The 27,652-nt window shown below is 43.5% G+C and overlaps 1 protein-coding gene across 1 annotated transcript in view; it reads left to right on the forward strand.

The window, feature by feature from the left end:
* The first annotated feature begins 286 nt into the window (after positions 1 to 286).
* Positions 287 to 27,652, forward strand: part of RFX4 (regulatory factor X4) — a 41,306-nt gene continuing 13,940 nt past the window's right edge. The window contains exons 1-12 of the mRNA XM_066633992.1: positions 287 to 367; positions 6,730 to 6,791; positions 9,458 to 9,671; positions 10,953 to 11,030; positions 11,926 to 12,089; positions 13,079 to 13,179; positions 15,468 to 15,526; positions 16,666 to 16,810; positions 19,336 to 19,430; positions 21,002 to 21,119; positions 22,685 to 22,804; positions 25,774 to 25,935. Coding sequence (XP_066490089.1) covers positions 302 to 367; positions 6,730 to 6,791; positions 9,458 to 9,671; positions 10,953 to 11,030; positions 11,926 to 12,089; positions 13,079 to 13,179; positions 15,468 to 15,526; positions 16,666 to 16,810; positions 19,336 to 19,430; positions 21,002 to 21,119; positions 22,685 to 22,804; positions 25,774 to 25,935 — 1,384 coding nt within the window. The 5' untranslated portion in view covers positions 287 to 301. The remainder of the gene's footprint in view (positions 368 to 6,729; positions 6,792 to 9,457; positions 9,672 to 10,952; positions 11,031 to 11,925; positions 12,090 to 13,078; positions 13,180 to 15,467; positions 15,527 to 16,665; positions 16,811 to 19,335; positions 19,431 to 21,001; positions 21,120 to 22,684; positions 22,805 to 25,773; positions 25,936 to 27,652) is intronic.

Below are 27,652 nucleotides of genomic sequence, written 5' to 3' on the forward strand. Positions count from 1 at the left end.
TTGAAAAATGTAGGAGTCTAATTGCAAGATGTTGCATGGTATATGGACGGCATCATCATATATAAAAGGACCCTGCATTTCAGAACAGAATAACATGACTGAAATAGCTTTTGGCTAACTTTTAAGAAACTGATAAATGTTGCTAAAACATACTGGATGACCCTGAAGTTTGCCAGCCTGCATGCTGTAATATGAGACAGCCAACATATTTGTAGTTCCCTTTGTTTGATCATTGTTTTTAAGGCTGGAGGAAAATTATGAGATTGCAGAAGGAGTTTGCATTCCTCGAAGCGCCCTCTACATGCACTATTTGGACTTCTGTGAGAAAAATGATACACAGCCTGTTAATGCTGCCAGCTTTGGAAAGGTGAGTATAAAGTATAAGCTCTTAATACAATGACTTGCTACTAAGCCTCACTCATGTGAGATTTGGAGAATGCAAAAGATGCAAAATTGAATAGAACATACACCCTCTATATATATTGGCTGCAGGCAGTCCAAAAAAGCGGTGTGATTGCTTGCACTTGGGAAAAACTGCTCGCATGAAGGAGATTTCTTCTGAAGTGTTCACTGGAAGGCAGTGTCTTGACTGGATGATTATTGACATCAACTTCAGGAAGTATTTGGGTGGGTGTGAAACTTAAAATACTGGCTGGATGGATTGTCTACCAATTGATATAATGAATTTACTGTGACATTGCTTGTGTACCAGATAGAGCAGTGGTCTTTGACCTTTTTCGTGCCATGACCCAATAAATAAATGACGTATGAGATTGGGGACCCAACTGTTGATCCCGCCCCCTCCCAGGACCCACATCCCTGTCACGCCATTCCCCGCCCCCTTAACGCCCACCCAGCACTGTTCACAATAATCAAATATTCTTATTAGAAAGAACAGAAAAAGTTACCATGAAGTGAAAGTTATTTTAGCACAACTGCTAAGAACCTCAGCAGGACTGGGACACAGTCTCCTGGTACCTGAAGGGGTACATCAGAAACTTCCCCCTTTACCTGGTGGTACTCTAGTCCATTGGTCTTCAAACTTTTCATTAGTTGCCACGACCCCACAACTGAGGCTTTGTGACCCCACTGGGGTCCTGACCCCTAGGCTGAAGAACACTGATATAGAGAATGCATGGATGAGTCCTGTGTTCCAGCTATATTAACCTTAAATTGCATTTTTGTGCTTATTACTGCCTCTAGTTCCTTTTCCATGGTTTGTATCAAATATTAATACTAAAATGTCATATATCAATGTTTGGACATCAAGAGTATTGGATGTCATATATCCAAGATCATGCTTCAGATTTTGAACCAGATTTTCATAGGAAGTTGTTTGCAAAAAGTATATAAAAGTAAAAAGGGGTGGCTCAAGGCTCTGCCCCTTCCTGCTCTGCTCCCTGCCTGAGTACTTGCAGGATCTTGACCCTGAAGGAGGCTGCAAGCAAGCCATAAAGGTACTCTGGCTGTGTTTGCAGGCTGCTTCTGCAGCCATGACTGCAGCCTCCTCCTGCACTCTTCCTCTCAGGTAAGTGGGGGATGGGAGGGGGGCTCCCAGGTGACACAGCCCAAGGGTTTTCCAAGCAAGTAAAAGGAGAACTCCCATCTGCCTGCACCTTATCATGTACAGATTGCATTGTTAGTTTTTGATGTGACTCTGCTGGCCATAAATGAAGTCATTTGCAGATTTTTCTAGTAATCAGTATCTAGAATTACATATGCACAAATCCAGTTTTTGATCTGTTGTGGAAATACCCTAACAATCTGGGAATGCCCAGGAGTCAGTTATTGAAGTTGAAGCATTTTTGTACTGATGAAGATCATAATCTGCCAAGAGGAAGAGAGAGCACAGCTGAATGCTAAGATCAAATGTAACTGAACTAGTTATTTGTGGAAGCTTTGGTTGTTAAGAAAATGCTTTGGTTGTTAAAAGACAAAAAGCAACTTCTGTGGCAGTCTATTGGAAGACAAACAAAAGAGTCTTGTGATGTAACTGATTTTGTCATAGTGTTCTCAATCCTCCAAATCACAGTTTGGGTTTTTGAGAAATAACCCTGTTGGTCACTCATTTCAGGTGTGGGGAGATCCCAATTGCTACTAGAGAACTGTGGTCATCCAAGAACAAAACTGGTAGCAAACTAGATTCATCTTTGAGTACTATAGTGCTGACTGAAGCAACTAACAGTGATCGGAACAGTAGCTGGATTTACTTTGTGGACTTTTGAGATTGTTACTAAATTGTTGAGGCTGGTCTAGATGTCTCTTCTCAAACTAGCATTTATTTTGCAGGGGTCCTCTTCCTCCACTTCCCCCCATCATAAAATGTTTGTTATGTAATGGGTCCCTCCCATCTGAGTGTGTGAGTGTTATGTGAAATGTCACTGAGTCACTGGCATTGGCATCCTATTGGACAGCGTCTGTTCATCATTGCCAATAAGTTCTGCTAATTGGGTAAGAGGCACTTTTTCAAGTGGGTGCTCCTTTTTTAGCAGGGGGAGAGTAACTGGCCCATCTCTCCCCAGTAGTGTCTGTTCTAGTGGCTGACTGCTGGTACTCATTTGAATCTTTTTAGATTGTGAGCCCTTTTGGGACAGGGAGCCATTTAGTTATTTGATTTTTCTCTGTAAACCGCTTTGTGAACTTTTAGTTGAAAAGCGGTATATAAATACTGTTGTTAATAATAATAATAATAATAAGTGATATAGCACCTATTTCATGGCCATTACATTTTTATCCTACTTAGAGCCCAATCCAGTGCATGGGTGGTGTGCCGGCATTGCTGGCCCAACCATCACAAAAAGTGCCGTAAGGTATTTTTTTGCCAGAGTTACAGGCGCACCTCCAGTGCCGGACCCAGCGGCAGTTGGCGTGGGGCTGCACCCCGAAGGTCATGCAGCAAAGGCTCCCGGTAGCAGAGTGTTCCAGGGTGGGGGAAAAGTGGGGTGGGGACAGAACTGGGCACGAGGAGGGCAGGGAAGGGGAGGAAGGGGTCCAGGAAGGAGTGGAGGTGGTGGCACTGTATCCTAATCCCCCTCCCAGACCAGGAAATCCGACATGGGTCTCCTCGAAACTGCACCAGCTCAATAGCAGGCACAGATCCAAGGAGACCCATTGGAGCCGCCTGGGTCTTGCGTGGGGTTAGGGAACGTAAGGAGACCTGGTGGTGCTTCCCTGGCCTCATAGAATGCAGCGGTTGCCGTTTCAGCAGTACTTCATCCCTGGGTGCTGGGGAGGCTTAAGATTGGGCTGCCCAGTGGCAAATACTCCCTGTTTGGCCTACTGGCAAGCATAAGTACAACCCCACACACCAGTGCAGCCTCGCGAATGGAATGTCCACTATATCCTGCAGGAGAGGAGTAGCCTGGAGCTCTCCTTTTGTTCCCTTACCCTGAGTAAGCCTGTGCTGCCCCAATGGGCCTCCTTGGAGCTCTTCAGCTATTTTGCTGGCACAAGTTCAATAAAAGTAATGGAGAGGGAAGAGGAGAGTGAATGGAGTTAGGATCTGGTGCGTGCTGGTGCTGCTGGATCCACCTTCACTCCACCTCCCACCAGACTCCCTCCTGGCTAGGAAGTCCCCCATTCCTCCCCCTCCCTGCCCCCTTCCATGTGACCTCCGCCCTCACTGCCTGTTTACAGCCTCTGTTTACTGCTGCCATTTCTGGCAGTAGCCGCAAAATGGCTGCTCACACTGCCATGTGTGATTTATGGCAATTTATGACAGTGGAACTGTGTTCCACTATTGTAAAGGGCAACACAGTCCTAGTTAGGATTGGGCTGTTACTTACAGAATTTACCACCATAAAATATGGTGATGGCCACTGACTGGGTGTTATTTAAAGGGGATTAGACAGATTAATGGAGGATAGTTTACCAATAACTATTAGCTATGATAATTAAATTGAACCTCCACATGCAGAGGCACTATGCTTCTGAATACCTGTTGCTGCCGGAACATGAGAAGGCTGCTGCCTACGTGCCCAGCTTGTGAGCATCCCAAAAGAATTTGACTGGTCACAGTTGAAAACAGGATGCTGGACAAGATGAATCTTTTGATCTGATCCAGCGAGTCTTCTCTTACCATCTTTCTGCTTTCTTTCAAATTTATTGTAGTTTTTTTGCAACATAACCTTTTTGCAAGGGACGGCCTTACTCATGTTTGTGCAGAGAAGGCAGGAGATCCAGAGAAAAGTACTAGTATGGTTATGCTCTTCACAAGACTATTCCCCCATCCATTGTGCGGGAACAGGTGATTGTTATCTGTGGTGAATTGTCACTAGCTAGTGCAAGTGTAGGCTAAGAGGGCGGCAGGCTTTTTCAGTACTGGAAAAGCCTCCAGAGACGCAACCTAAATACTCGCAAGTGTGGCCTGCATTGAGCCCTTACATGAGTCAAGGAAATTGTTCTCTTTTTTGTCATAGTTTTGGAAGACAGTTGAAGAGAATAGGATGTTTCGTTTGTTTTCTGTCTGTTGTGGTAATATTGTACTTTGTGTACATTCTGATTGACAACCACCACCACTATCCAACACTATCCCTCCATGACCAGAAAATGCTTTTTTTTCCCACAGCCCCTAGGAGCCCCCATTCCTGTCTGCGCAAACTGAAAGAGAGAGGGGTGGGATTAATGTGTAATTAAAGGGAATTTGGAAGGCTGAGATGTTGCGGAATGTTAGATCAGTAGCTAGAACAGCATGTGGTGTTCTTTAGGTAGGCTTCATTGAATCCGTACAAAAAAAAAAGAAAGAGAAAGAGGGGCTGCTTGCCTGTCTGCTCATTTATCAAATAGCTAGGCTGAACTTTTGCAGCTCCACAAAAGTGTTTTTCTGTTTGCTGATTTTGCTTTGCTTCAGAAATTAAACCAGAATGGCCAGTGAAATCCAAACTTCTGCGGCTATTTCTTTTCCGACACAAGCCGTTCTTGGTAAAGTTCATGAGGCAATAATGCAGACTGGTTTTCTGCTGTAGGGAGAAAGAGCCTCAAAGAAATTCATCATAAAAGTGTGTATGGTGGGAAAGAACTAGCCATCGTATGTAAATAATATTGTGTAGTGTTTTCCATTTTTGCACAGCAGTTCAAACACCAGCGTGCTTTGCGGAACTCTGGGGTTTCAGTCAGTGCATGGAGAGTCTTTGATGATGCCATTTGTAATATAAAGTAAAAAAAAAAAAAACAAGAGATGCAAAAGATGGGTTTTAATGAGCTGCACCTTACTAAATCCCTTTGCTGTTTGACCTGTATTGTTCATCAAGGGAAATTCAAAGTGAACGTACATAGTGGATGACGTTTGTGTGTTTGTTCTTGTTTTTTAGCTTTCTCTGAAAAAGAATACTGCCATGTTTCCATTTGCATCATGGTAGAGATTTTGCTTGGCATGCCTTCATAAAATAATCTCTTGTACCAATCAGCTTTTACCTCTTAATTTTGTTACTGGTGTTTGTTTGGCCCACTTTTCATAGGTAATTCTTCTACTGTAGAATCTGAATGGAAACATATGCCTGCAAGTTAATTTGCTTTCAATAAATTGACTATTCTACTTGCTTCCTCCTGCCTTATCTTCAGTAAATATGGTGGGTTTTTAGTGAAGTATGAGAACATTTCAAAGGAGGAGCAGAAATAGTTGCAAATAAAAACAATAACAGACACCTACTCTGTAAAATAGTATGTGGAATTCATCTTAATCAGAATAATAATCACATGTAATAACCACATAAAATGCATATGCATTAGACTGGGATATACCAGAGTATGGTTGGTGAGAGATAGGTAGGTTAAGTTGAAAGACATTGGCTGGCCCAAGGTCACCCAAGAAGCTTGATGGCTGAGCAAGAATTTGAACCGGATCTTCCAGGTCTAGTTCCAGCACCAGATCCACTAAGCCTTCTTTTTCTTGGAATGCTTCTTGAACTTCTGGTTAGGTAGTAAGGCATTGAAACTTTGAGTAGATGCTCAACTACAAAGAAACTTTGCAAAATGCTCTGGTGGTAAAACAGCTTCTTTTCCATCCCTCTCTACCCTGTCATTCACAGTATGATACTGGAAGCAGTGGCAGACTTCCCATTCATTTCATGGGGCAAATGCCCCAGGCATCGAGCCTCGCACGCCTTTAGGACCCTGTGGAAGCCTCTCTCAGGTTCTTAAAGGGGTTGGAAACTTTGCTTCCAGTTTTCCAGAAGCACAATTTAAAGTGTCAGGGAAGCCTCAGGAAGCTTGCCCACGGGGCACAGCCTGGGGTTGCGTGAGGCTCCGAAAGTTTCAGGTAAGTGGGGGGTGGATTTGTGTGGGGGGCGGCAACATCCTGTGGTGGGTGCCATCACAGACCTTTGCTCTGGGGCGCAGGGTTGGGGAGGTCTGCCACTGACTGGAAGAAAGGGCCATTGCAGTTAGGATTGCTTGCTCTGACTGAAGCTATTCCTGGATTTTTTTTTCCCCAGCATGATTTATGTTTAAAATCCCTGGGTACCCTGTTAAAATCTCTAAGATTGCTTTCAGTAATGACCTGGAGGTTGATGCTAGAGACTCCTGGCCAGTTCTGGAAGGTTGGCAGCCCTAGTTGTTCAGCATTTGGAAGCTTTATGTTCTCTAGCCATGGAGAGCCCAGTCATAGCATTTCACCATTTCAGCCCATTTTTACTTCTCTCCCACATTTGCTTCAAATTATCTATTGTTAAATACACATGACCAACAGAAGCATTTATTTTTAACTTTTTAACACATCACTGTTATTTGCAGATAATAAGGCAACAGTTTCCACAGTTAACAACAAGAAGACTTGGAACCAGAGGCCAGTCAAAGTAAGCAATAATTTGTGTTTCATAATCATAAAAAGGTTAAGTATGGCACAGCATATTGACTGGGGACCTTTCTGTATTATAATTATGTGAGAGTGCCTCTTTGTAGAGGGAAAAGTCAAGCAATTCCAACCATTCATTGGTCCAGTAGCATAGTACTGTATTGCCTCTTTTCTTCAAGATTTTTTATTTAGTATAGTCAGTATGACTGCTAAGACGGACAACATGGCCTGTTGGATGACTGGGCTCCCGCACTTCTAATAGGTGCATAGAACAGGTGCCAAAATGCCTCTTCTACACAACTGTTAAGTATACAGGAGCATTGTCTTCTATTGCATCTACTCACCTGGGACTCTGATTTGGGTGAAAAGAGTGCCAAGGCTCCAGTGCTCTCCTGAGTGAAGATGGCTAGATAAAAAGATGGTTTCTTCCTCTGCGCATTCCAAGAGAGCAGTGCCATGCTCCTAGTTTGTAGGTGGACTAGGCTGTCAAGTTATGTGTGCCTTTTAAGCCCCCCAATGAAGGAAGGGTGTGTGTGTGTGTGTGTGTGTGTGTGTGTGTGTGTGTGTGTGTGTGTGTGTGTGTTTCTTCACCTTTTTACAAGTGCCGCCGCCTAGGGAGGTACGTGGGGCGGCTGCAAGAAATAGGGCCTTCTCAGTAGTGGCACCAACGCTATGGAACTCCCTTCCCCTTGACTTAAGAATGGCTCCCTCTCTTGAGACCTTTCGGCAAGGCCTGAAGACCCTTCTGTTTAAACAGGCCTTCTGAGTTCTCTGCCTTTTAACATCTTTTTAACATCTTTTAATATTTTTTACAGGCCTGATTCTTTTATGACTTGCTGCTGCTCTATGCTCTTTTTACCTATTTTTTTTACTCTGACTGCTGTTTTTTATGATGTGTTAACATGTTTTTATTTGTTTTTAAATTGTTTTTAATATGTTGTAAGCCGCCTTGAGTCCCTTCGGGGAGAAAGGCGGGGTAAAAATAAAGTTGTTGTTGTTGTTGTTGTTGTTGTTATTTCTTTCATGGATTCCTTTGCTGTCGTGTTGTCCATCTTCTCTCTTCCTGGCATACACAGAGTCCTTCTTGCAGTAGCATGCAGTACCTGCTCTAAGCAGGTCAGATGTGTGGATTTAGGTGTATGTGACAAAAGTGGGGAACTAATAGTCAAGAGAAGTTGCAACTCCCACTGCCTTAGATAAATTAATTAATTGTGCACATGTTTTCTGGGTTGTGAAGAGGCAATCCTGTGGCCTGGTGGGGGTCAAGTGCTGGTATCTGCATGGCATTGAAAATGGCCATCTTCATTATGTTACTACAGATGCTTATCAAAATCTGCTAGACCTGTGTTCCCTGCCCCCTTCTGTTTGCTGTGACTTGGTTTTGTTTTTTTTTTGCTGTCCCACACCAGAAAGGGAGGCGGAAGGCTGCGTTTGCCTCATTCAAAAACAAATACACTTAAGTTTGCACTTGGCAGTCTTAAGTGCATTCCAGCAGTGACTTGTGTGATAGTTTGTTGGTGGACTCCCAGCTTTGGCCACTGAACAAGGGAGGGGGACCCAGTTCCCCTGCTGAAGGGTGTCAAGAGGCAGAAGCACTGGGGCTGCTGCTCCGGCACGATGCATGTGCACAGCTGCAGAATGGATAAAGCACCTGTCATGGGTGGCTTCATTACTGGCCTGCCCAGGGCCCAGTTGCTAACAGCAGTTGTGTGCCTGCAGGACGCTATCAGTGGTGCTCAGCTTCAGAAGCTGGCAGTCTACCCAGAAGCTGCAGGATGAGCCACAGCTAGTGTACACTTAAATTGGACACCTAAAATAAGTGTGATGGGCTACTGTGGCTACTGTTGAAGACAGAGGAGCAGCACTTGATCTAAAACAAAAGTTGGCAGCCTTATCATTTATGCAGTAACGTCTTGCAGTGTGCCGTAACTTCAGGTGCTGTTTATCTGTTTGGTAAATTGCTGCTGCTATTGCCATTATTACTGCACTATCAATGTAGGTGGCATTTAGATAGTGTCGTAAGCCTGATATGACCATCCTGGGATGACTTGTCCTAAAGGGTAGGATAGAAACATTTTAAATAAATAAAGGGCCCAATCCTATACTTACCTTATGATGTTGTTGCTACTCTTCCGCTGGTGCTGACAGTCATAAAGAAGTCAGTGCCAGCTGTAAAAGGCACTCCAACAGTGTGATTGTACCTTTACCCAGAGGGTAACTGCCCTCCCCCACTGCAGGATGCAGCAGGAGCCATTTTGGTGCCACTGCATCGGCAGGGAGGGAGGGAATGTATAGGATTGGGCTCTAAATAGACTTTCTATGTATCACCCTAGCTATTGAAACTAGGAATTTTACTTGGGACAAAGGAACACCAGTTCAACTCCTAGGGACAAAGGCAGGCCACTCAGCAGCTGGATGGGGGTGGAGTTCTTCAGGCAAGAGGCAGAAACACTGGGCTCTGCCCCTTTGGCAGCTCTGGGATTGCTGCTTCAGCTGGACTGGGCTGTTAGCAGCTTGGAACATTTCAGTTAGGCTCTGTTGCTGCATTTGCACTCGTGCATTCACTTGTGAATTGGAACAGAGTCTGGTTTGTTAGCAATTTTCCTTTTTTGCCATATTGAGTGAATAAGTCTCTTCTGATTGAAAATGTGTATTTCGACGTTTCAGGTACCATTACTATGGCATTGCAGTAAAGGAAAGCTCCCAGTACTATGACGTGATGTATTCGAAGAAAGGAGCAGCCTGGGTCAATGAAACAGGAAAAAAAGAAGTAACCAAACAGACAGTGGCATATTCACCACGGTCCAAACTGGGGACGCTGCTGCCAGAGTTTCCAAATGTCAAAGATCTAAATCTGCCATCCAGCTTGCCAGAGGAAAAGGTGAAATATTCATTGGCCTGCCTTGCCTTTTAGTTTGTCTTCTGTTGATGAAAGGTTGACCTGCTGTACGAAAAAAGAAATAACCCCGTTGAGAAGAGTTTAATAATGCTTGGGTTTTATTTATAAGGGACTTAATTGGTCACCGCACCAGAAATAATTCCCCCATTCCTAACTTAAGGTGTCAGTCTTGCAACTAATATATGTGGGGAGCTTTTTTCCCCTGTAGGGCTAACCTGAATATGACATGGCAGATCCATTACTGAATCTCCCAACATCTTTTCCTGGGGGAGAAAGCAGCCAGGGAGGGGCAGTAATATAGGTTAGTGCTGTGGGAGGAGGGAGTTATCCCCTTTCACCCATGCCATTCCCCAATTTAAATTGTTCCTCAATGTTGCTGTTAACTGTAGAGGGGAAGACAGGTGCAATAATAGTACTTGTCTTTTTTTCCCATACCTCCCCAGCTAATATCAACTTTGTAATGGGGGAATTTCAGTCAGGGAAATGGGACTGGGGGAAAGGGTTAACCTCGCCCTCCAACACCACCAGTTCACATTGCTCCTGTTTTCCAGTGGCTGCTTTTAAACCAAGAAAGAGTTGTTGGGAGATCCAGTTGCATCTGGTTGGGCCCATGGGTGACTATGGAAAACTCACGTAAGTGTCGCCCTTAGAATTACTGGGCTAAATTTTTTAACAGCCGTTGCATTGTTTGTCTCTGTCTAGAACAGGGGTGCCCAAACCCTGGCCCTGGAGCCACTTGCAGCCCTCAAGGCCTCTCAATGCGGCCCTCAGGGAGCCCCCAGTCTCCAATGAGTCTCTGGCCCTCCAGAGATTTGTTGGAGCCCACATAGCTCAACGCAACTGCTCTCAGTGTGAGGGCAACTGTTTGACCACTCGCGTGAGCTGTGGGATGAGGACTCTATCCACTGCTTATTGTTTCACATCTATGATGCAGTAGCAGCAGCAAAGGCCAGCCTTGCTTTGTGCAAGGCCTTTTATAGGCCTTGAGCTATTGCAAGACCTTCATTCATAGTTCATCTTTAATATTGTCATTTATGTAAACATATGTAAATTTATTCAAATTTTAAATGTAAATTAATTATTTTTTTCCTCAGCCCCTGACACAGTGTCAGAGAGATGATGTGGCCCTCCTGCCAAAAAATTTGGACACCCCTGGTCTAGAAGGAGAAAAAGAACCCCTGTTCTTAATGGAGATATTTTTGATGATAAATTAAAACAGGAGGGTTATTCCTTTTAATAAAATATCTACATTCTTTATCCCAGGTTTCTACTTTTATTATGATGTACAGAACTCACTGTCAGAGGATACTTGATACTGTCATAAGAGCCAACTTTGACGAGGTTTGTAGAGAAACCAAAGAATTGTAATTAATATGCAATTGTAATCATCTGTTGTTGCAATTAAAATTATCCAGGATTAAAGGCCATGGTTTACTTAAAATCATTAATTGCAACAATAGCAATACTGGCCACAAAAGCCTTAGAGAGTGTGTGTAATAATCTGTATTGTAAACTCTGTGTTGTGGTGAAGTTTCTAAGACTGATTAGCTGAGTGAGTGTGATGGTTTGGAGTATTCAGTTGCTTGCCCCCCAATCCAATCTAAGGCTTACAGCAGTGCATTTCATGATCTGCCGCTGTAAATCATGGTCTGGTGTAGCAAAAGGCATCCTGCTGTCATGCGCTGTAGGACTATTAGCACAAATGGCCAGAGGCCCTGCCTTCACAGCAACAGCTCTTCCAGGCCACGCTGGAACAGGTGCAGTGGTGGTTAATAAGCATCTTGGGGAGGAGTGGGGAGGGCAGAGGGTGGTTCAAGAGCAGGAGGGAGTGGATCTCACACATGCTGGGATCCTATATTTTCCTGGCTATCTGGTCTCAACCCTGTCATAGGATGCAGTCTGTGCTCCGTTGGTGCTACCACATCGCATAGGCTGGTGGGGGATAGGATTGGAGCAGACAAAAACTGCACAATTTGGAGTCCAGCTTCTGTGAAAAAAGGGAAACTGTCGGTTTAGCTGAGATTAAAGCCTCTCACAGGAGGTGACTGGGGATGTGGAAAGAGAATGTGGGGCTGATCACCAACCACATGGGATGAAATCATCTCTTCTCTACACCCAGTTCAATAGCTGTGATTCTGTAACTGGCTACACGGATGTGAAGCAATGTTGCTCTGTTATAGTGGCAATAAAAATATTATACATTCCATTTATTCTTTATGTGTTGTTGTATGTCTAGGTTCAGAGTTTTCTTCTGCACTTTTGGCAAGGGATGCCACCTCACATGCTTCCTGTGTTGGGTTCTTCCACGGTAGTAAATATAGTTGGAGTTTGTGACTCAATATTGTATAAAGCTATTTCTGGGGTCTTGATGCCAACGGTTTTGCAAGCATTACCTGACAGGTGAGTATCTTCTAGTATGTGGGCATGCCTGTGTATGTATTCATATATATGCATGTGCATTTTAGAAGTTTGATGAAACTTTTTCCCTTATGGGGCTTTTAAAAAATGTACCTTTACATCAGCGCTGTAGTTCTGTGAGTTGGACTAGGGATCTCAAATTTCTAGCTGCCTGACCAAGTTACAGTTCTCTGGTGGGGTAATCCATGAAAATTGATACGATCAGTACAAGTTTGTAGTGTAGATATACCTTGTATCCAATCTGTAGTATGTGCTGTGTCTGGTGGACTGTTTAAGGGTGGAATTGGTGGCCAGTGTCACTGAAAATGAACTATGCCCTAGAACTATCGCATTGTTAAATGGTGTCAGCCAGGTTGATTATTGAAAGCAAGTCATTTGGAGGAATTGAGGGATAATATAGAACAATAATTATAAAAAACGCCATTTGAAAAAGCAGGGTTTATGAGCAGCCTGCCAATTGTAAACCACTTTATGTCTTGAGAAATCTTGAGAAGGGCAGTATAAAAATTCTGTAAGTAAGTAAGGCCCAAATCCTAACCAACTTTCCAGCACTGGTATAGCTGTGCCAATGGGACATGTGCTTCATCCTGCAGTTGAGTGGCACTCATGGAGCCCTTTCAAAGTAAAGGAATGCTTGTTCCCATACCTTGGAGCTGCATTGCCTTTATGCCGGTGCTGGAAAGTGGGTTAGGATTGCGCCCTAAGTGTCTGATTTCTTGTCTTTTCTTAATGGCACATTTTAAAAAGAATACTGTGGTTGTTTGATTCAGCACTTTATAAAGATTTTTTTTAATTTGCTTTGTGTACATTTCAGATTCCAGATGTTATAAAGGCACCTGTTTTATAAGATGTTCAAAACCTTAAGATTCAAGTTACTGGGAGGTGGGGGGAGGTGAGTCATTGATTTGACAGTCTGCAGGCATGAGAGCAAAGCAAGAACCTAGAGTTTGAAGTAGTGCTTTCCCTTTCAGCTTGACACAGGTAATCCGCAAGTTTGCCAAACAGCTAGATGAGTGGCTGAAAGTAGCTCTCCATGACTTGCCAGAAAACCTACGAAATATCAAGTTTGAGCGTATGTATTGCGTAGCCTCTTTTTAAAAAAAAATAACTATATTGGTTAAACATGAGGTCTGGCTCAGTTGGTAGAGCTGCCGCCTTGTATGCCTGAAGATCTTAGGCTGCCAGTTCGAAACAACCAGAAGTACCTGAGAACTGATGACACGCTGATATACTGATGAGCTGACCCTCGGTGGCAGAGAGGAGTTGCCGTCAAGGGGAGCGTGGGAGGCAAAGGGCCAGAGAGAGGCCAGACCGGGAAGGAATCCAGCTGGAAGGAGGAGTTCTACGAAAGAGTAGAACTATTCAATTGTAAAAATCCCTTGGGGGTTTAGAACAGCCTGCCTATGTAAACCACCTTGGATTAAAGTCTGAGGAGAAATCTGACGACCAAGGAAAGGCGGTATATAAATACCTGTATAAATAAATAAATAAATATTTATTTATTTAAAAATCTAACACTGCAGCATCTCTCTCTCTCTCTCTCTCTCTCTCTCTCTCTAGATTAGATAGATAGATACAGTGGTGCCTTGCAAGATGAAATTAATTTGTTCCGCGAGTCGTTTCATATTGCGAAAATTTCGTCTTGCGAGGCATCACTGCAAACTGCAAACAAACCAAAAAAAAATTTGCAAAAAAAATTTGTCTTGCAAAGCACGGCCATAGAAAAATTCGTCTTGTGAGTCACCAAAAAAAATCGCTTTCGTCTTGCGAGTTTTTCGTTGCGCGAGGCATTCGTCTTGCGAGGCACCACTGTATAGAATTGAAGATAGCAGAATGGAAGACATAATTCATTGGCAATTCTTTTGGCTATGTGGACTATACTGAAATGTCTGTTCATTGATGACCAGGGCATAATTTTAACTAGTGCAAGTGATTAAACCCTTTATACTTTGCAGTGTTTGAATATAGCTTGAGGCCTTTGCTTGGAAAAGGTGCCAGAGTTAAAAAAAACAGAAGTGATCAAATTACCCTGTCTCCACAGGAAAGGGCACTATACTTTTTCAGGCATGCTTTGTAAATACCTCCAGTGTACATCACCTATTGATAAAGACTGCTTTATTTCATGGCTCTCAATTCTTTTCCATTCATAAGTGCTAAATTCCACATCACATAATTAAAAGAGAGGGAGAGGGAGAGGGAGAGATGGAAGGGGAAGGGAAAACTCATTTAGGAGGAGGATTAAGCATTGATTATGAAAAATTAAAACACTCTTTGGGCGCAATCCTAACCCGCACTGGAGCAGGCAAGCCAGGAGGCTTGCGCTGCATCCAACACAGGATTGCAGCAAGCAGCGGCTCAGTCACGGGCAAGGGGAAGCGCCTCCCCTTACCCGTGGATAAGGGGTGCGCACCCCTATGGGTCTCGTCGGACTTGCACCACCTCCGGAGGTGGTGCAAGTCCAAGGAGAGAGGAGCAACTTGAAGCCACTCTGCTTGCCCCGGGGATGGGGGTTGGGATCCGGCATAAGCGCCAGGTCCCAGCCCCGCCTCCCGCTCCCCATGCGCCCGCCCCTGGGCCCTTCCTTCCCCCGCCTAGTAACACCCCCTTCCGCCCCCTCCCCACACACCCCCATGCCTACCTTTGCTGCTTATGTCAGCGCGCTCGCGCCAACACAAGCGGCGGTGTAGGAGCCACAGCGGAGGCTTCTGTCTCCGTCCGCATGTCGGCGCATCTGAATGCGCTGATGCAGCTCCCGCCTAAGGAGGCGCAAACTTACTTTATGGCATGTTTGCGACCCTCCAGGGCCACCTATACCGGTATAACTGCCAGTTAGATTGCGCCCTTAGTTGATGAGCCTCAAAACATAAATTACTCAATAATGTATTTGTAATTTTAATAATTTATTCAAATGATGTAGACTGCAATCCATCTCTAAAAATAAATTAATTTTCCTATATAATAAAAACAGAATGGCACCCATAATAATTTGGATAGGTTTCCCCTTGGTCAAAACGTTCACTGCTGAGAGTTTACAATAGGATGATACATTTTTAAGCTGTAGATCTATGCAATTCAATATAATACAAAAATTTACATGTCTGTTCTAAGCAAATGCATGCTGGTAGGTGGAGTGTATTTTACTAGGAGTATTCTCTCTAATAAACTATGATTTCTAAGCACAGCTGATCATGCTTGTATTAATGGGGTCACAGATTTCATATCAATTGTGTTATTGACCATAACTCAGGGTGGTGCACATATCTTGCATTTAGAAGGCCCCATGTTCCATCTTTAGCATCTCCATAAATACCATAAATATTTATTGTTATTTGGTACCATAAATATCTATTTTCTTGGCAGTGTCTAGAAGGTTTTCACAAATTCTTCGGAGGCAGACATCCTTGAATCATCTTTGTCAGGTATGTTGCCTATGCCTCTGTTACAAGTTTATTCTGTCCCTCTTGTGATTTTATTTCACACCTTCACAGCAGTACAAATATATGTATCTAGGTTGTTTCTGCATTCACCTCTTTGTATACAGTCCAGAAATTAGATAAACCAAAAAAATTAGATGGGTCATGGACGTTGATTTAAAAAGCCATCCAGACTCTATTTACGGTTCCTTGTTAATCCCCCCAAAAGGAACTCTTGTGAAAGAGCTCTTCTTGTAGAGATTCTTGTCCCTTTGGCTGATGTTCCATCCCACATAATATTCTGCAATGCCATGTCATGATCTAAGGTGTAGATCTTAGCAGATCTGGACAAATCCAAAAGCAAGGAGCATCCACAAGAGTGTAGCAACTAGCTAAGGGAAATGTAAGGAAATGGCAGTGACTGCCGAAACTCCATCCACTAAAGCACCCTTCCCTGCTGCTCCCTCTGCTCCAGGTTATATATTTAGAAAAGATTTCTCTCCCCAGAGGCATCATCAGGGTTTGTACCACCCAGTGCAAGAGCTCACAATGGTTCTCCGCCCATACCAGACCATACAGAATAAATACATCATATGCACAGCCAAAATGCAGTGGCACCACTAGGGTTGGTGTAACCCCCATTAACTTTACTTATTTTAATATATAACAATACAGTTTCGTACAGGTGAGGTTTATGGATTTCATTACAGCCATCCCAAAACCACCGTTCTCCTATAATTTGAGCACTATACAGTGTCGCAGATAAAAATATGAATCAGCCTTTAGTTTATCTGAAGGGATTGCTAAACATACAGACAGAAGGGTGTAATGGTTCAGACTGACACATTTTGATTCATGAACCGATGCGAACACCCATTCTTTTCATATATAAAATTTTCAAATATTGTAGAACAAATACAGGGAGGGAAAAGTTTCAGTAGACCCTCCAATGGAGATATGTAATTTTGTGGAGACCGATGAGTAGAGAAATATTCAGGTATTACTGTTGTGATCCATGTATATTCCGGAATAGAATCAAGGAGGAAATCATCTTAGTTAGACTTGCATGGAAAACATATAAAGAGATGAAGTCTATTTTAAGCTAATAAACTATAAGCTAATGAGCAGTTTTGATTGGATTATAGGCATCAAGAACTGTGATCCACAGTGCAGACATTACGTTCCAAATGCTGGAAGACTGGAGGAATGTGGACCTTAATAGCATCACCAAACAAACACTGTACACCATGGAAGACTCAAGGGAAGAGCACAGAAAGCTCATCATTCAATGTAAGAATATAGAACCATCAGCTATAAAAGAAGAACCTCTGAACCTCAAGGCAAATTGTGCTCTTTAAGTGGCTGCTTTGGCTTCTTCAGCAGGACTTCTGTTCACATCCTAACTCATGGTCTCAAAGTTGAAAAGACATTGTATGACCTGCAACAAAACAATTTGTGGGGAAGGGAAGCTATTTAAATGTTTCCCTTCCTGTTATTTGTCATGGGCAGCCCAATCCAGTGCAATTCCCCCACACTGAAGCAGAGGCACCAGCGCAGGCTACACTGCATCCTGTTGGATAATTTTGCATGCTGGAGGTCTCCTTGAGGTAGGGGACAGTTGTCCCTTGCCCTGGGGAAAACCCTGGCTAGCACAATGGGTCTACCAATTCACGCCAATGAAATTGCTGGTACAAATGGATCAGGCCGGGGGAGGATAGAATATGGCGCCCTCCGATGCTGCTGATCCTGTCCAGGGTCTGATCTGCCAACCCCGCCCTGTCCTGTTCCACCCTGTCAATGGCAATCTGTCAGGACCCACCAGAAGTGATGTCAAGTACCCTGGAAGTGATGTCATGACTGGAAGTGACATCATCAAGCAGGAAAATTTTAACACACCCCACACAACAAAATCTAATTTAATTTATTAGGTAAATTAAAGTTAACCCTTATTTTCATCCTCTTTCCCATATAACTGGATCTATTTGTTTATTTATTTAAAAGATTTCTACCCTGCCTTTCCCCAATGGCGTTCGAGGCAGCTAGCAATATCAGTAATGGATATAAAAATATAACAATAGTAAATATACAAAGATTAAAATACAAAGTGAAAAACAAAATATATCCAATAAAATAAACCCCGCAGCAGTAGTACAACCCAGTAGATGGCAAACACAGCACATAAAATTTAAAAATCAGCAATGACATAAGAACAATAGAAAAGATATTAACAAGCAAAAAAACCAGAATTAAGAACAACCACTATAAACAGCAGGAAGAATGAAGTATCTAACAACAGAGCTCCCAGCCCACCCAGCCCATCAACAAAAACACTATCCTAAATAAAAAGGTCTTTGACACCCACCAGAATGTTTCTTAAGAAGGGGGCAGTTCTTAAATAATCAGGAGGGAGTTCCACAACTGCAACATCACCACAGAGAAGGCCCTGTTTCTTGTTGCTCCCCCAACCTCCGATAAGGACGGCACTTGTAGAATGGCCCTCACAGACTATCTTAGGGAGCAGGCTAGAATGTACAGCAGGAGGCGGTCCTTTAGATACTTCGGCTGTAAGCCATAGAAACCTTTAAAGGTTGAAATTAGCAATTTGAATAGTGCCCAAAAATGAATCAGCAGTCAATGCAACTGCTGGAGCAGTAGCCCAATAGTTGAACCCTGAGCCCCAGCAATGACACGAGTTGCTGCATTCCTCACTAATTGCAAACTGCATTACAATAGAGATGTTACCAAGACATGGACCACCATGGCCATGTCCAAAACAGGAATGGCTGCAGCTGGGGCACCAGCCAAAGCTGGGCAAAAGCCCCCTGCCCTCTTTTATATATACACCTTTCTCTTGTAACACCTTTCCCATTTTCCAACTTTAATTGCACAGACCATTTCAAATTTCTATTCAGCCAAATATTTAGAGCTTCCCATCCTAATCAGGATCGTGTTCTGTTAACCAAATCGAAGTATATGTCATATATCAGTTCACGATTTCCTACATGTTCTCCTGGCTTCATAATTTTCAGCAAGGGTGCAAAACATTTTTATTTCAATATGCTTTCAACGGTTCTTTTGGCTGGTTCAATGAGTTTATATTAAATGGGATGGCATTCTTTTTTAACCAATCTGAGCAACTGGAAAAAGTGGCCTAAAATGTTTCAAATAAGAAAGATCAATAAACATCACTGAAGTTTATATTTCTGCTTACCACTGAAAGAGAATACAATGATGTAGATGATGTCTAGAAATACCTTTGAAGTCTAAGTGTGTCACTTGTAAATTTTTCTAGGAAACAGTGTTTTAGAAATTACAAATAAATGTTTCAAGCAGCAGTTATGGAATGTATTTATGGAGCTGTAGAGCATTTCCTGATGGGAAGGCTGTCATTGACTCTAGTCCATTCTGGATTTAAATAGCATCTTCATGCATTTCTAAATCAATTTCATGCATGACCTTTTAATCAAAAGGGTCATAGCCTAGCTTAGCATTCAGAAGAATGACCATCGTAGCTGGGTCTGTGATGGTCATTGATGCTTACTTCTGGCACAGAAATGTAACCAAAAGCTGAATTTTAAATCATGGGCCAAACTTTCTAATTGATTTCCATGGGATTGAGAAAGGAACCAAGTACTGTTGAACTTGGTTTTTAGTTTCTGCATCCTTTAACACAGCAAGTATTAATATAGATGATGCAAAGTGGTATAGAAAACTAGCTGCGCATTTGTAATTGGCATTTGGTAATTTTTTTTCTTCTTCCTTTTGCTCCAACAAGAGACTATAGTAATTAATTATTTGGATTGTTGGGGTTTTAGTATATCAGGAGTTTGATCACCTTCTGGAAGAGCAATCGCCCATTGAATCATATGTGGAATGGCTGGATTCCATGGTGGACAGATGTGTGGTGAAGGTCAGTAAAAAAGAGTTTAAATGTGTGAGGTGGACATGTGCTGTGTATGCAAAAGCATGGAGCTCTCAGTCCAGAGCAGAGCTTGGTCAATTCTACTCTAACCCCTGGCATTGAGAGCAGCATTTCAAGCATGTCCCATATCTGAGTTTTTCTCTCAGCTCAAGGAAATTGTGACATCAGCAGCCTGTGGGCCAAATTGGGACAAGGAGGAAAGGAAAAGCAAACAGCTGGTAGCTAGTCTGAGAGTGAGAAAGTTGTGGGGAACTCTTCAGGTTGGGGTGCAACAGTGGCATGCCTGCCTCTCACCCGAAGCTCTAAATTGCTTGTCCTTGCTTTGGGTTACATCAACAAGCCTTTTGCAGCAGTATTACACAGAGACATGGGGGAGAGATGGTAGATTATATTCCACCTACCCCTCTCCATCTTGTGTGGTGGGCTTTTCCTGTTCTGTCTGTGAGAGCTAGAAGTGACTGATAAACCACAGAGAGCTGTAACTATGAACTGGAGCAGATGGACCAATGGCCCAACTTGATATGAGACCGTTCCCTATGTCTTCGCATGGAGGTTGATAACTTCACTCCAGCATGCTGAAATCCCATTGAAACAGCAGCTAAGGTATAGTTGGTTTTCTCTTAACTGCACCAATGTGTTCAGCAGACATTTAAAAACAAACCAAAGGAAAAAAACAGCATGTTGAAAGCTTCCTGTTCAGTCAACAGTTTCTGAAACTAGCTTCAGTTGTCTGTTAGTGAATTTGACCATGGTTGTTAGCATTCAAATTCAAAGTACTGGAACAGAGTATTGTTCTTCACTGCAGTCCCTTGGGGAAGGGGCATTTGCCAGGCTGTCTCCCAGTTCAGGTATTTTAGGTCTCCCAGAGTGCAATGGTGTGTTCAGCCGGTGCAAGTCCCTTGCACTGGCCTGGGAGGGTCACAAATGTGCCATAAAGCACATTTGCGCCTCCACTAAAGTCAGCTGGGCTGGCGCAAGGATGTGTGCTGGCCTGCAGAGACTACATCTAGCCTCCGCTGCACCAACAATGGGTAAGTTTGTGCAGGCTGAGCTCGGCTGGTGTGGGAGTCTGGGGGAGCATGGGGAGGAGATGGGGAGGAGGCGTTTCAGGGTGGGGGAAGGTTAGGGTTAGAGAGTGGGGGGGGGTGAAGCCAGGATCTGGCACTTATACCACATCCTGACCCCGTTCCCTAGCCAATCTGCGTGACTCCGGGCTACTCGGATCTGCACGGATCTGCGCCATCTCTGTAGGTGGCACAGATCTGAGTAGACCCATTGGGTAAGTGCAGCCCAAAACTCATGCTAGATACAGGGCAAGCCTGCCAGCCTCTCTGTTCTTGAACAAGTTAGGATTGCACTGCCAAGCACATTCTGCCAACCTTTTTCTTTCAGCATGGGGCATCATTGTTATAATTTTAATGATCTTTGTTACTATTCTCTTAGAGTTTGATTTAATTTTCTAACTAAGAAGATGGAAAGACATAATTTATCCTTTTGCTGGACAGGTGTATGTAGACTGAAGATACATTTGTATCACATCTGTTTCTTTTTATTGGCAGGTAGCTGCTAAGAGACAAGGCTCTTTGAAGAAAGTAGCTCAGCAGTTTCTCTTGATGTGGTCCTGTTTTGGCACACGAGTTATTCGGGATATGACATTGCACAGTGCCCCCAGCTTTGGTACTTTCTGTTTATGTTTAGATATGATTGAAGTAGACATTGTGGAACCCATGTTGATAGTCAATTGTTCAATACTTTTTCCTAAATAACTAGAAAAGGAAAATTCAGGTTTTCAGTCAGCATGAATAGAAGGATTAAAAAATGATGTGCCTTCCCCCTTTAGGAAAATAATAAAATCAACTATTAACATGTCTGCTATCCCCTTGCTGTTATAGCAAACTCTAAGTGCAATCCTAACCCACTTTCCAGCACTGGCATAGCAGTGCCAGTGGGGCATGTGCTGCATCCTGCAGTTGGGGGGCAGGCACAGAGGCCTCTTCATGGTAAGGGAATGTTTGTTCCCTTACCTCAGAGTTGCATTGCCCTTATGTCAATGCTGGAAAGTGGATTAGGATTGTGCCCTCTGTCACCTGAGGCAAGTCACGTCACCTTTACCAAGGGGGGGGCCACACATTTTGGCTGTCACAGCATTGCAAGGCCAATCTGGAAAAAAACAAAAACCTGAGAGTACAGTCGCAGTGCTAACTGACATAAAAGCACTGTAAAGCGCTTTCTGACAACTCAAGAGTAAGCAGCGCCGGCAGGAAGGCCTGCACCATCCTGCTGATGCTGCATCCAAGTCCCTGGCTGCTGGCAGAGGCAAGAGTAGTGTCCATTGACACAGGGGTTCAGGAAGGTGATAGTGAGGCAAGGAGGAGGTGTTTCTGAGCAGAGGGAGGGCAGAATGGGTATTTTGGGCAAACTAGGCCCAGGAGGGGGTGGGATCAGTGGAGCAGATCTCCACTGTGTCCTAACCTTGGGACTGCCAGCATTACAATGGGCCACAGACTAACCCTGAAAGGAAGGAGTAGCCCCAAAAGGAAAAATATCTCCTTACTCCAAGGAGGCTTCCAGCCTGCTCCTAATGAGGACTGGATACATCAGAGGCCATGGGGCCCTGTTGCACCAGTGCTAGTTAGGACTGGGCTGCCTGAGGCAAAACCTCAAACCTAAACTGAGTTAAAACATCTCACATGAGAAAGTGGTTCTGAAACAGAAGACCATCTTGTAATGAAGCTCTATCAAATACCATTAACTATTTTAAAGTTCCTTTTATCTTTTTTGGCTGGTATATGATAAAAAGTTTAGATGAAGAAACAGTCTCAACATCATATGAAAACCTAGTCATTAGCTCTGTAAAGTTCCACATAGTTCTGAAATATGTAATTGCCACAAAGTTTATTTTAGTCAATCTGGATTGTTTCATTGCAAACTGCAGCCCAGAGAGGTAAGACATGAACCAGGCATTCATCCTGGCTGTATCAGTTCAAGTGTGGTACAAAAACCAACATATAACAAAATTCCACCTCCTCTGGCCTGATTCCAACCATGTTTATTGGGACATAAATCTCTTTGATTGCATTTGGATTTACCTCCATATAAGTATGCTTAGTACCATAGTTTTGTTCAGCGTTTGACTTTTATCAAGTGTTCAGTGTACTTCAATGGCAGCGCTATACAGGACCAGTGGAAATCTGAAAACAAGACATATTCTATTAATTGCTTCTTGCTTACATTATTTCCAGGGTCATTTCACCTTATTCACCTGATGTTTGATGACTACGTATTGTACCTGTTAGAATCACTTCATTGTCAGGAAAGAGCCAATGAGCTGATGAGGGCGATGAAAGGAGAAGGAGGAACAGGTAGATTTTTTTCTCTTACAATTGCTTTATAGTTACCTCCAAGGATAAATTCACTGGTCCAATGAAAACACATACAACGCTAGCCTCATCCGCTCTTGAATGGGAGAGGGAAGCTATGATGAGCTCATATTCTACAGCTGCAATATTAAAATCCTAATTTGTGTTAGGACATTAGCCATGTGGAAAACCTTTAGCTGAGTAAACTTTCCACACTTGCCAAACAACATTTAAATGCTCTTTTCATGTGTATAGTCCATTTGTATGTCAGCATTGGCATACCAACAACATTCTTTGAGAAAGTCCCTCTACCAGATTAAGCAATCTGGTAGGCAACCTGCTTCTTTCTGAATGAACTGATCCATGTAGGTAAATCAGTAAAAAATGGAAGAAGTTTACTAAATGGCTGAATAAACAATGCAATAAAGGAGGGTGTTTATAAAAGGATCAAAGCAAGGCACATATCAAAAAACAGAACACACATGTTCAAAGGGAGAGATGGTTGGCAAGGAAATTAAAATGCAAGTGTCCTGATGTGGCTGAGTATTGCTCCTATTCTATCACTCCTGCTCTTCCAAGGTCCTAGTCCTGAAATTCACAATGCAGCAAGGTGAACCTCTTTTGCTGAACAGCAAATGTTTTCCAACAGCAAATGTTTCCCCTCCCCTGGGGGCTGGGGATAAGAATAGGCCCTCAGTTTGGCTGTACTTGTCGTAAGAGGCGACTAAACAGCCACCGGGTAGATGGGGCTCGTCAGCCTGGGAAGGCAGCTCATCTGAGAGAAGGAAAACTCTGATCCCAAACCTCCACTGCCTTGTGGCTACATCTAGTTATGGAAAAGGCTTCAGGAGTCAACCTCGAGGCAAAATCCGGAGCCGGAGTCCCTGAGGCAGTTCATGGCTGAACACAGTCACGTTCTGGCAACTCCTGCGATAACGTTGGAACCAACCGTATTGGCCTCTGCCTTTCCATTGGACCATTTCAGCGACGTGGAGAGGGGGGATTTGCTGCATGGGTAACAGCCTGTCCTCCATATCTACTTTACCCTGGCTTCGCGCACTGGAGAGGACACTCTGTTCCAGAGCCACCATTCAGAGCACGATACCATAGTCTTCCGAGACTAAAGGATGCCAACAAGAAATGTTTTCCAAATTAGGCAACACACTTACACACTCCTTGTTCCTGATCTTTGAAAAAACTAGGGTTTGTTGTGCCATGGTTCTGTCAGGTTGGATGGTCTGTGACCACTAGGACATCGCTGCCTGCCCCTTAACCTGGTCCAGTGGGTTTGGATGCCCAATCAGTTGCTGCATGGCTGTCCCAACAGTGGGGTTGACCAGAGCCCATTGTTCTGCAGGAAGCCAGACTTGAAGACAGGATCTGGCTGCTTTGCCTTGCAGCTATTCAGCAATGGTGCTGAATTCAGAGAGTCTCAGGAAAGCATCCTAGGACAATGGCTACTGTAAAGAGGATGCCTCATCAGGTTTTTTTTTTAGGATGCAGAGGCATCACAGAAGCCTTGGGGGAGAGTTTAAAAGAGACCCCCCCCCCAAAAAAGCAGGGATTTTCAACATAAAGTGCATGTGGCTATTCAGCAAAGTAGAAAAGAAAAATCCATCTATAGTGTTCTGATTAGCAATTTCATTTGATTGTTCGTAGGCTGCACAAAGTGTAGCCCTAAAGCACATCAGCAGAATGGATCAGGGTCTTGACCTCCCTCCCCCCAAAAAAGATAAATGCAAACCCCTTTCCTTCTGTCATTTACAATGTTTAAAAATGGATTTGTTTCTGTTTGACGTTTTTGTGGAGTATTCCAACATTTGTCAATTTCTCACATCTGTGAGTACCTTGGTTGGCAACCTTCAGTCTCGAAAGACTATGGTATAACCCTACAGCACCCAGTATTCCCAGGCGGTCTCCCATCCAAGTACTAACCAGGCCTGACCCTGTTTAGCTTCTGAGATCAGAGGAGATCAGCCATGTGCAGGGTGAGTACCTTGTGGTTTTACCATTGAGAAATTGCCTGCCCATTTGTGCAGTTACCACACAACTGTGTTATGAAGGTAATTTGCAGTTTTAAAATCTGCATCTTGTGATGCTGGACTTGCAGTTAAATAACTTAGACAGAGATGTTGTACAGGCTTCTGCTTGTTACTGGATTGTCCTGCTTGTTACTGTAGGACTCCAGTAGTTTGTTTCTTTTAAGTGTTAGAAGGGCAAAGCACTGCAGGACACTTTCTCCTGATAGTTCTCTTTCTCACAGTTTCTTGAATGCATTTAGCATAAAACAACTGAACAAAAGAAGGTACTAAATGCCCAAATCCTGAAGAGTCTATAATGTGGAATTGGTCCCAACCAGATCTTGGAACTTTGCTTAGTACCATCATATAAAGAGCTCTATCATCTCCTTAGGCAACATTCTTTGTGCCAGAGAGGCCAATTAAATTCCAGTCACTTTCAGATTATTGTCAAGTGTGGTTACTACTACAGAGAGGAGGACCACAGTTCTTCTTCACTGTCTTAGACATGGAGCTCCATGAGACTTTAGGAATCAAATCTGTTGGCATTGCTTCATTTCTAGGTAGAGAGGTGTTGTGGTTCAGAAGCCATGTTGTCTGATTTGGAAGTCCTTAATTCTAAGTGTGCATGGGCAACCTGTGCTTACTTGGTGATGGAGCACTCAGCACATGCTCAGTTGTGCTTTCCTTTATTATCATATCACATTATCACCCCTGCCCCAAAAAGGACACACCATGTTGATAACTGTGTCTAGATTTTGCAGAAGGCATGTGCCTATCTACAAGGTATGTGTCTACCTACAGTAAATTGATGTCTGCTTGTAGATAGACACATACCTTCTGCAAAATCTAAGCACAGTTATCAATATGGTGTGTCCTTTTTGGGGTGGGGGTGGAAGAAAAAAATAAAACAACAGCATGTTATTTTAGCATCTATTTTTCTTCTGTTTCCAGCAGAAGTACGAGAAGAGATAACACTGACAGAACCAGTTCCTCCAACACCCTCTCCAGTGCCTTTCTCTCCAGCTAAGTCCGCCACCTCAGTGGACATGCCGTCTGCACCCTCGCCTGTAAGCAATCAGTCTCCCGAGTATGTTGGCATAGCAACTACAACAGGTTGGTGAGGCTAAGGATGACTGGCTGTTTATATACTTTTCAATGAATAGCTGTCCACCTAAAACTGGAAAAGAGATTGTGGAAACTTAGCTAATCTTCCGCGAATGAGAAAATGGATCTTTTGATGCGACCCCATCATCAGTGCTGAGCAATGGAGTGCTCTGGATAAGGGTGCAAGTTGTGACAAGGAGAGGGGTGAGAAACATGGCCATGTACACTGGTTGTACCAGATCTGACAACTGCAATCCAAAGTGAAACATACTTTAACAGTAAGAAAACTTCCAGGAGTTACTGCAGCTCTAAGCTAAACTAGTTTCCTGTTGAGTGACCTCAATCAGGATTCAACCTCTGAATCTGACACATGGTACTCCATTCTGTCAGGAGTTAAGGAGCTGGGCTTCAATCCAATTTGAATTGGATTGAACAGGAACCAGGTGAGCAGTTTGTGGATTGGCTGAAAGCTAGTTTTTATTAAATAAAAACTAAGATCCATATGCAAGCATAAAAACTGAGATCCATATAAAAACAGAAATCACACATAGGTGCTGTGATGTTTGTAGGTAATTTGTATGCTTAGATGCTCACATGGCCATTTGAAAGGAATCATATTCACACTTACCTGAGAGTAAGACCCATTGAATTCAATAGGGCTTACTTCTGAGTAGCCATGCATAGGATTGTCCTGTTCATTTATCTATAAAGCTGTTCTGAGGGTACATGATCATGTCAATTCTCTGTGCAAAATAAATACACAGTTGGCTTCCATTTCAATACAAAACCGGTGGGCTGCTACACTTAACAGTCAAATCTCATAAAGTATTTACTGGCTGACTTCAGTCCTCTTCTTCCACTGGTGCTGTCTGCTGTAAATGAGCCAGTGCCAGTTGCAAAAGATGCTCCGTGTCACACATTGCAGGCAGCACTGGTGGGAAGACCTGTGCCTTCTGACCCCTGCCATCACTTCTCCTGCTGGTCATAGGCAGAGAGGGGTGGGGGTTATCCCATCAGACCTGGAAGGGGTGGGATCAGTGACTGCAGCAGTGCTTATGTCCTAACCCCCTTCCTGGACCCAATCCTGCAGTACAGCAGCATATGGACCTTCACTAGCTATTTAGCTGCTGCAGGTCTGAGTAACCCCACACTCTGCACTGTGGAGACTTGCCTCTGGATACGGGAACAAATGTTCCTTTACCTAGAGGAGACCTCTGCAACTCCCCCCACTACCATATGATGCAGCGGTTGCCATTTTGATGCAGCTGCATCAATGTGGGGGTTAGTGGATAGGATTGGGCTGATAAATACACTTGCAGCACAATCCTGTGCAAGTCTACTGAGTAGAAGTAGACACTACTGTCTGCATGTGTACTAAGTAGACATGCACGTTAAGTCCCAATCTGTACTTACTCCCAGGAAAGTGTGTCTAGAATTGCAGCCTAAAATACCCTTTTTGCTTCTAACTGTAAAGGAACAAAAAGTCTCATGTGGCTATATTTAATTAAGAGTATACAGATGCATCCAAAATGACAATGCCAGCTTCTCTGAGGACAAATAGCAGACATGGGGCCCCCAATCTGCATATGGACACATTAATTTTTAAAAAAAAATCATTCCCTGTATGTTGCAGTCCAGGTATACCTCTCTCTCTCTCTCTCTCACACACACACACACACACACACACACACACACACACACACACACACACCTTACCTACCATTTA

Source organism: Tiliqua scincoides, chromosome 7, assembly GCF_035046505.1.
Source record: "Tiliqua scincoides isolate rTilSci1 chromosome 7, rTilSci1.hap2, whole genome shotgun sequence".
In the NCBI taxonomy this organism is placed as follows: Eukaryota; Metazoa; Chordata; class Lepidosauria; order Squamata; family Scincidae; genus Tiliqua; species Tiliqua scincoides.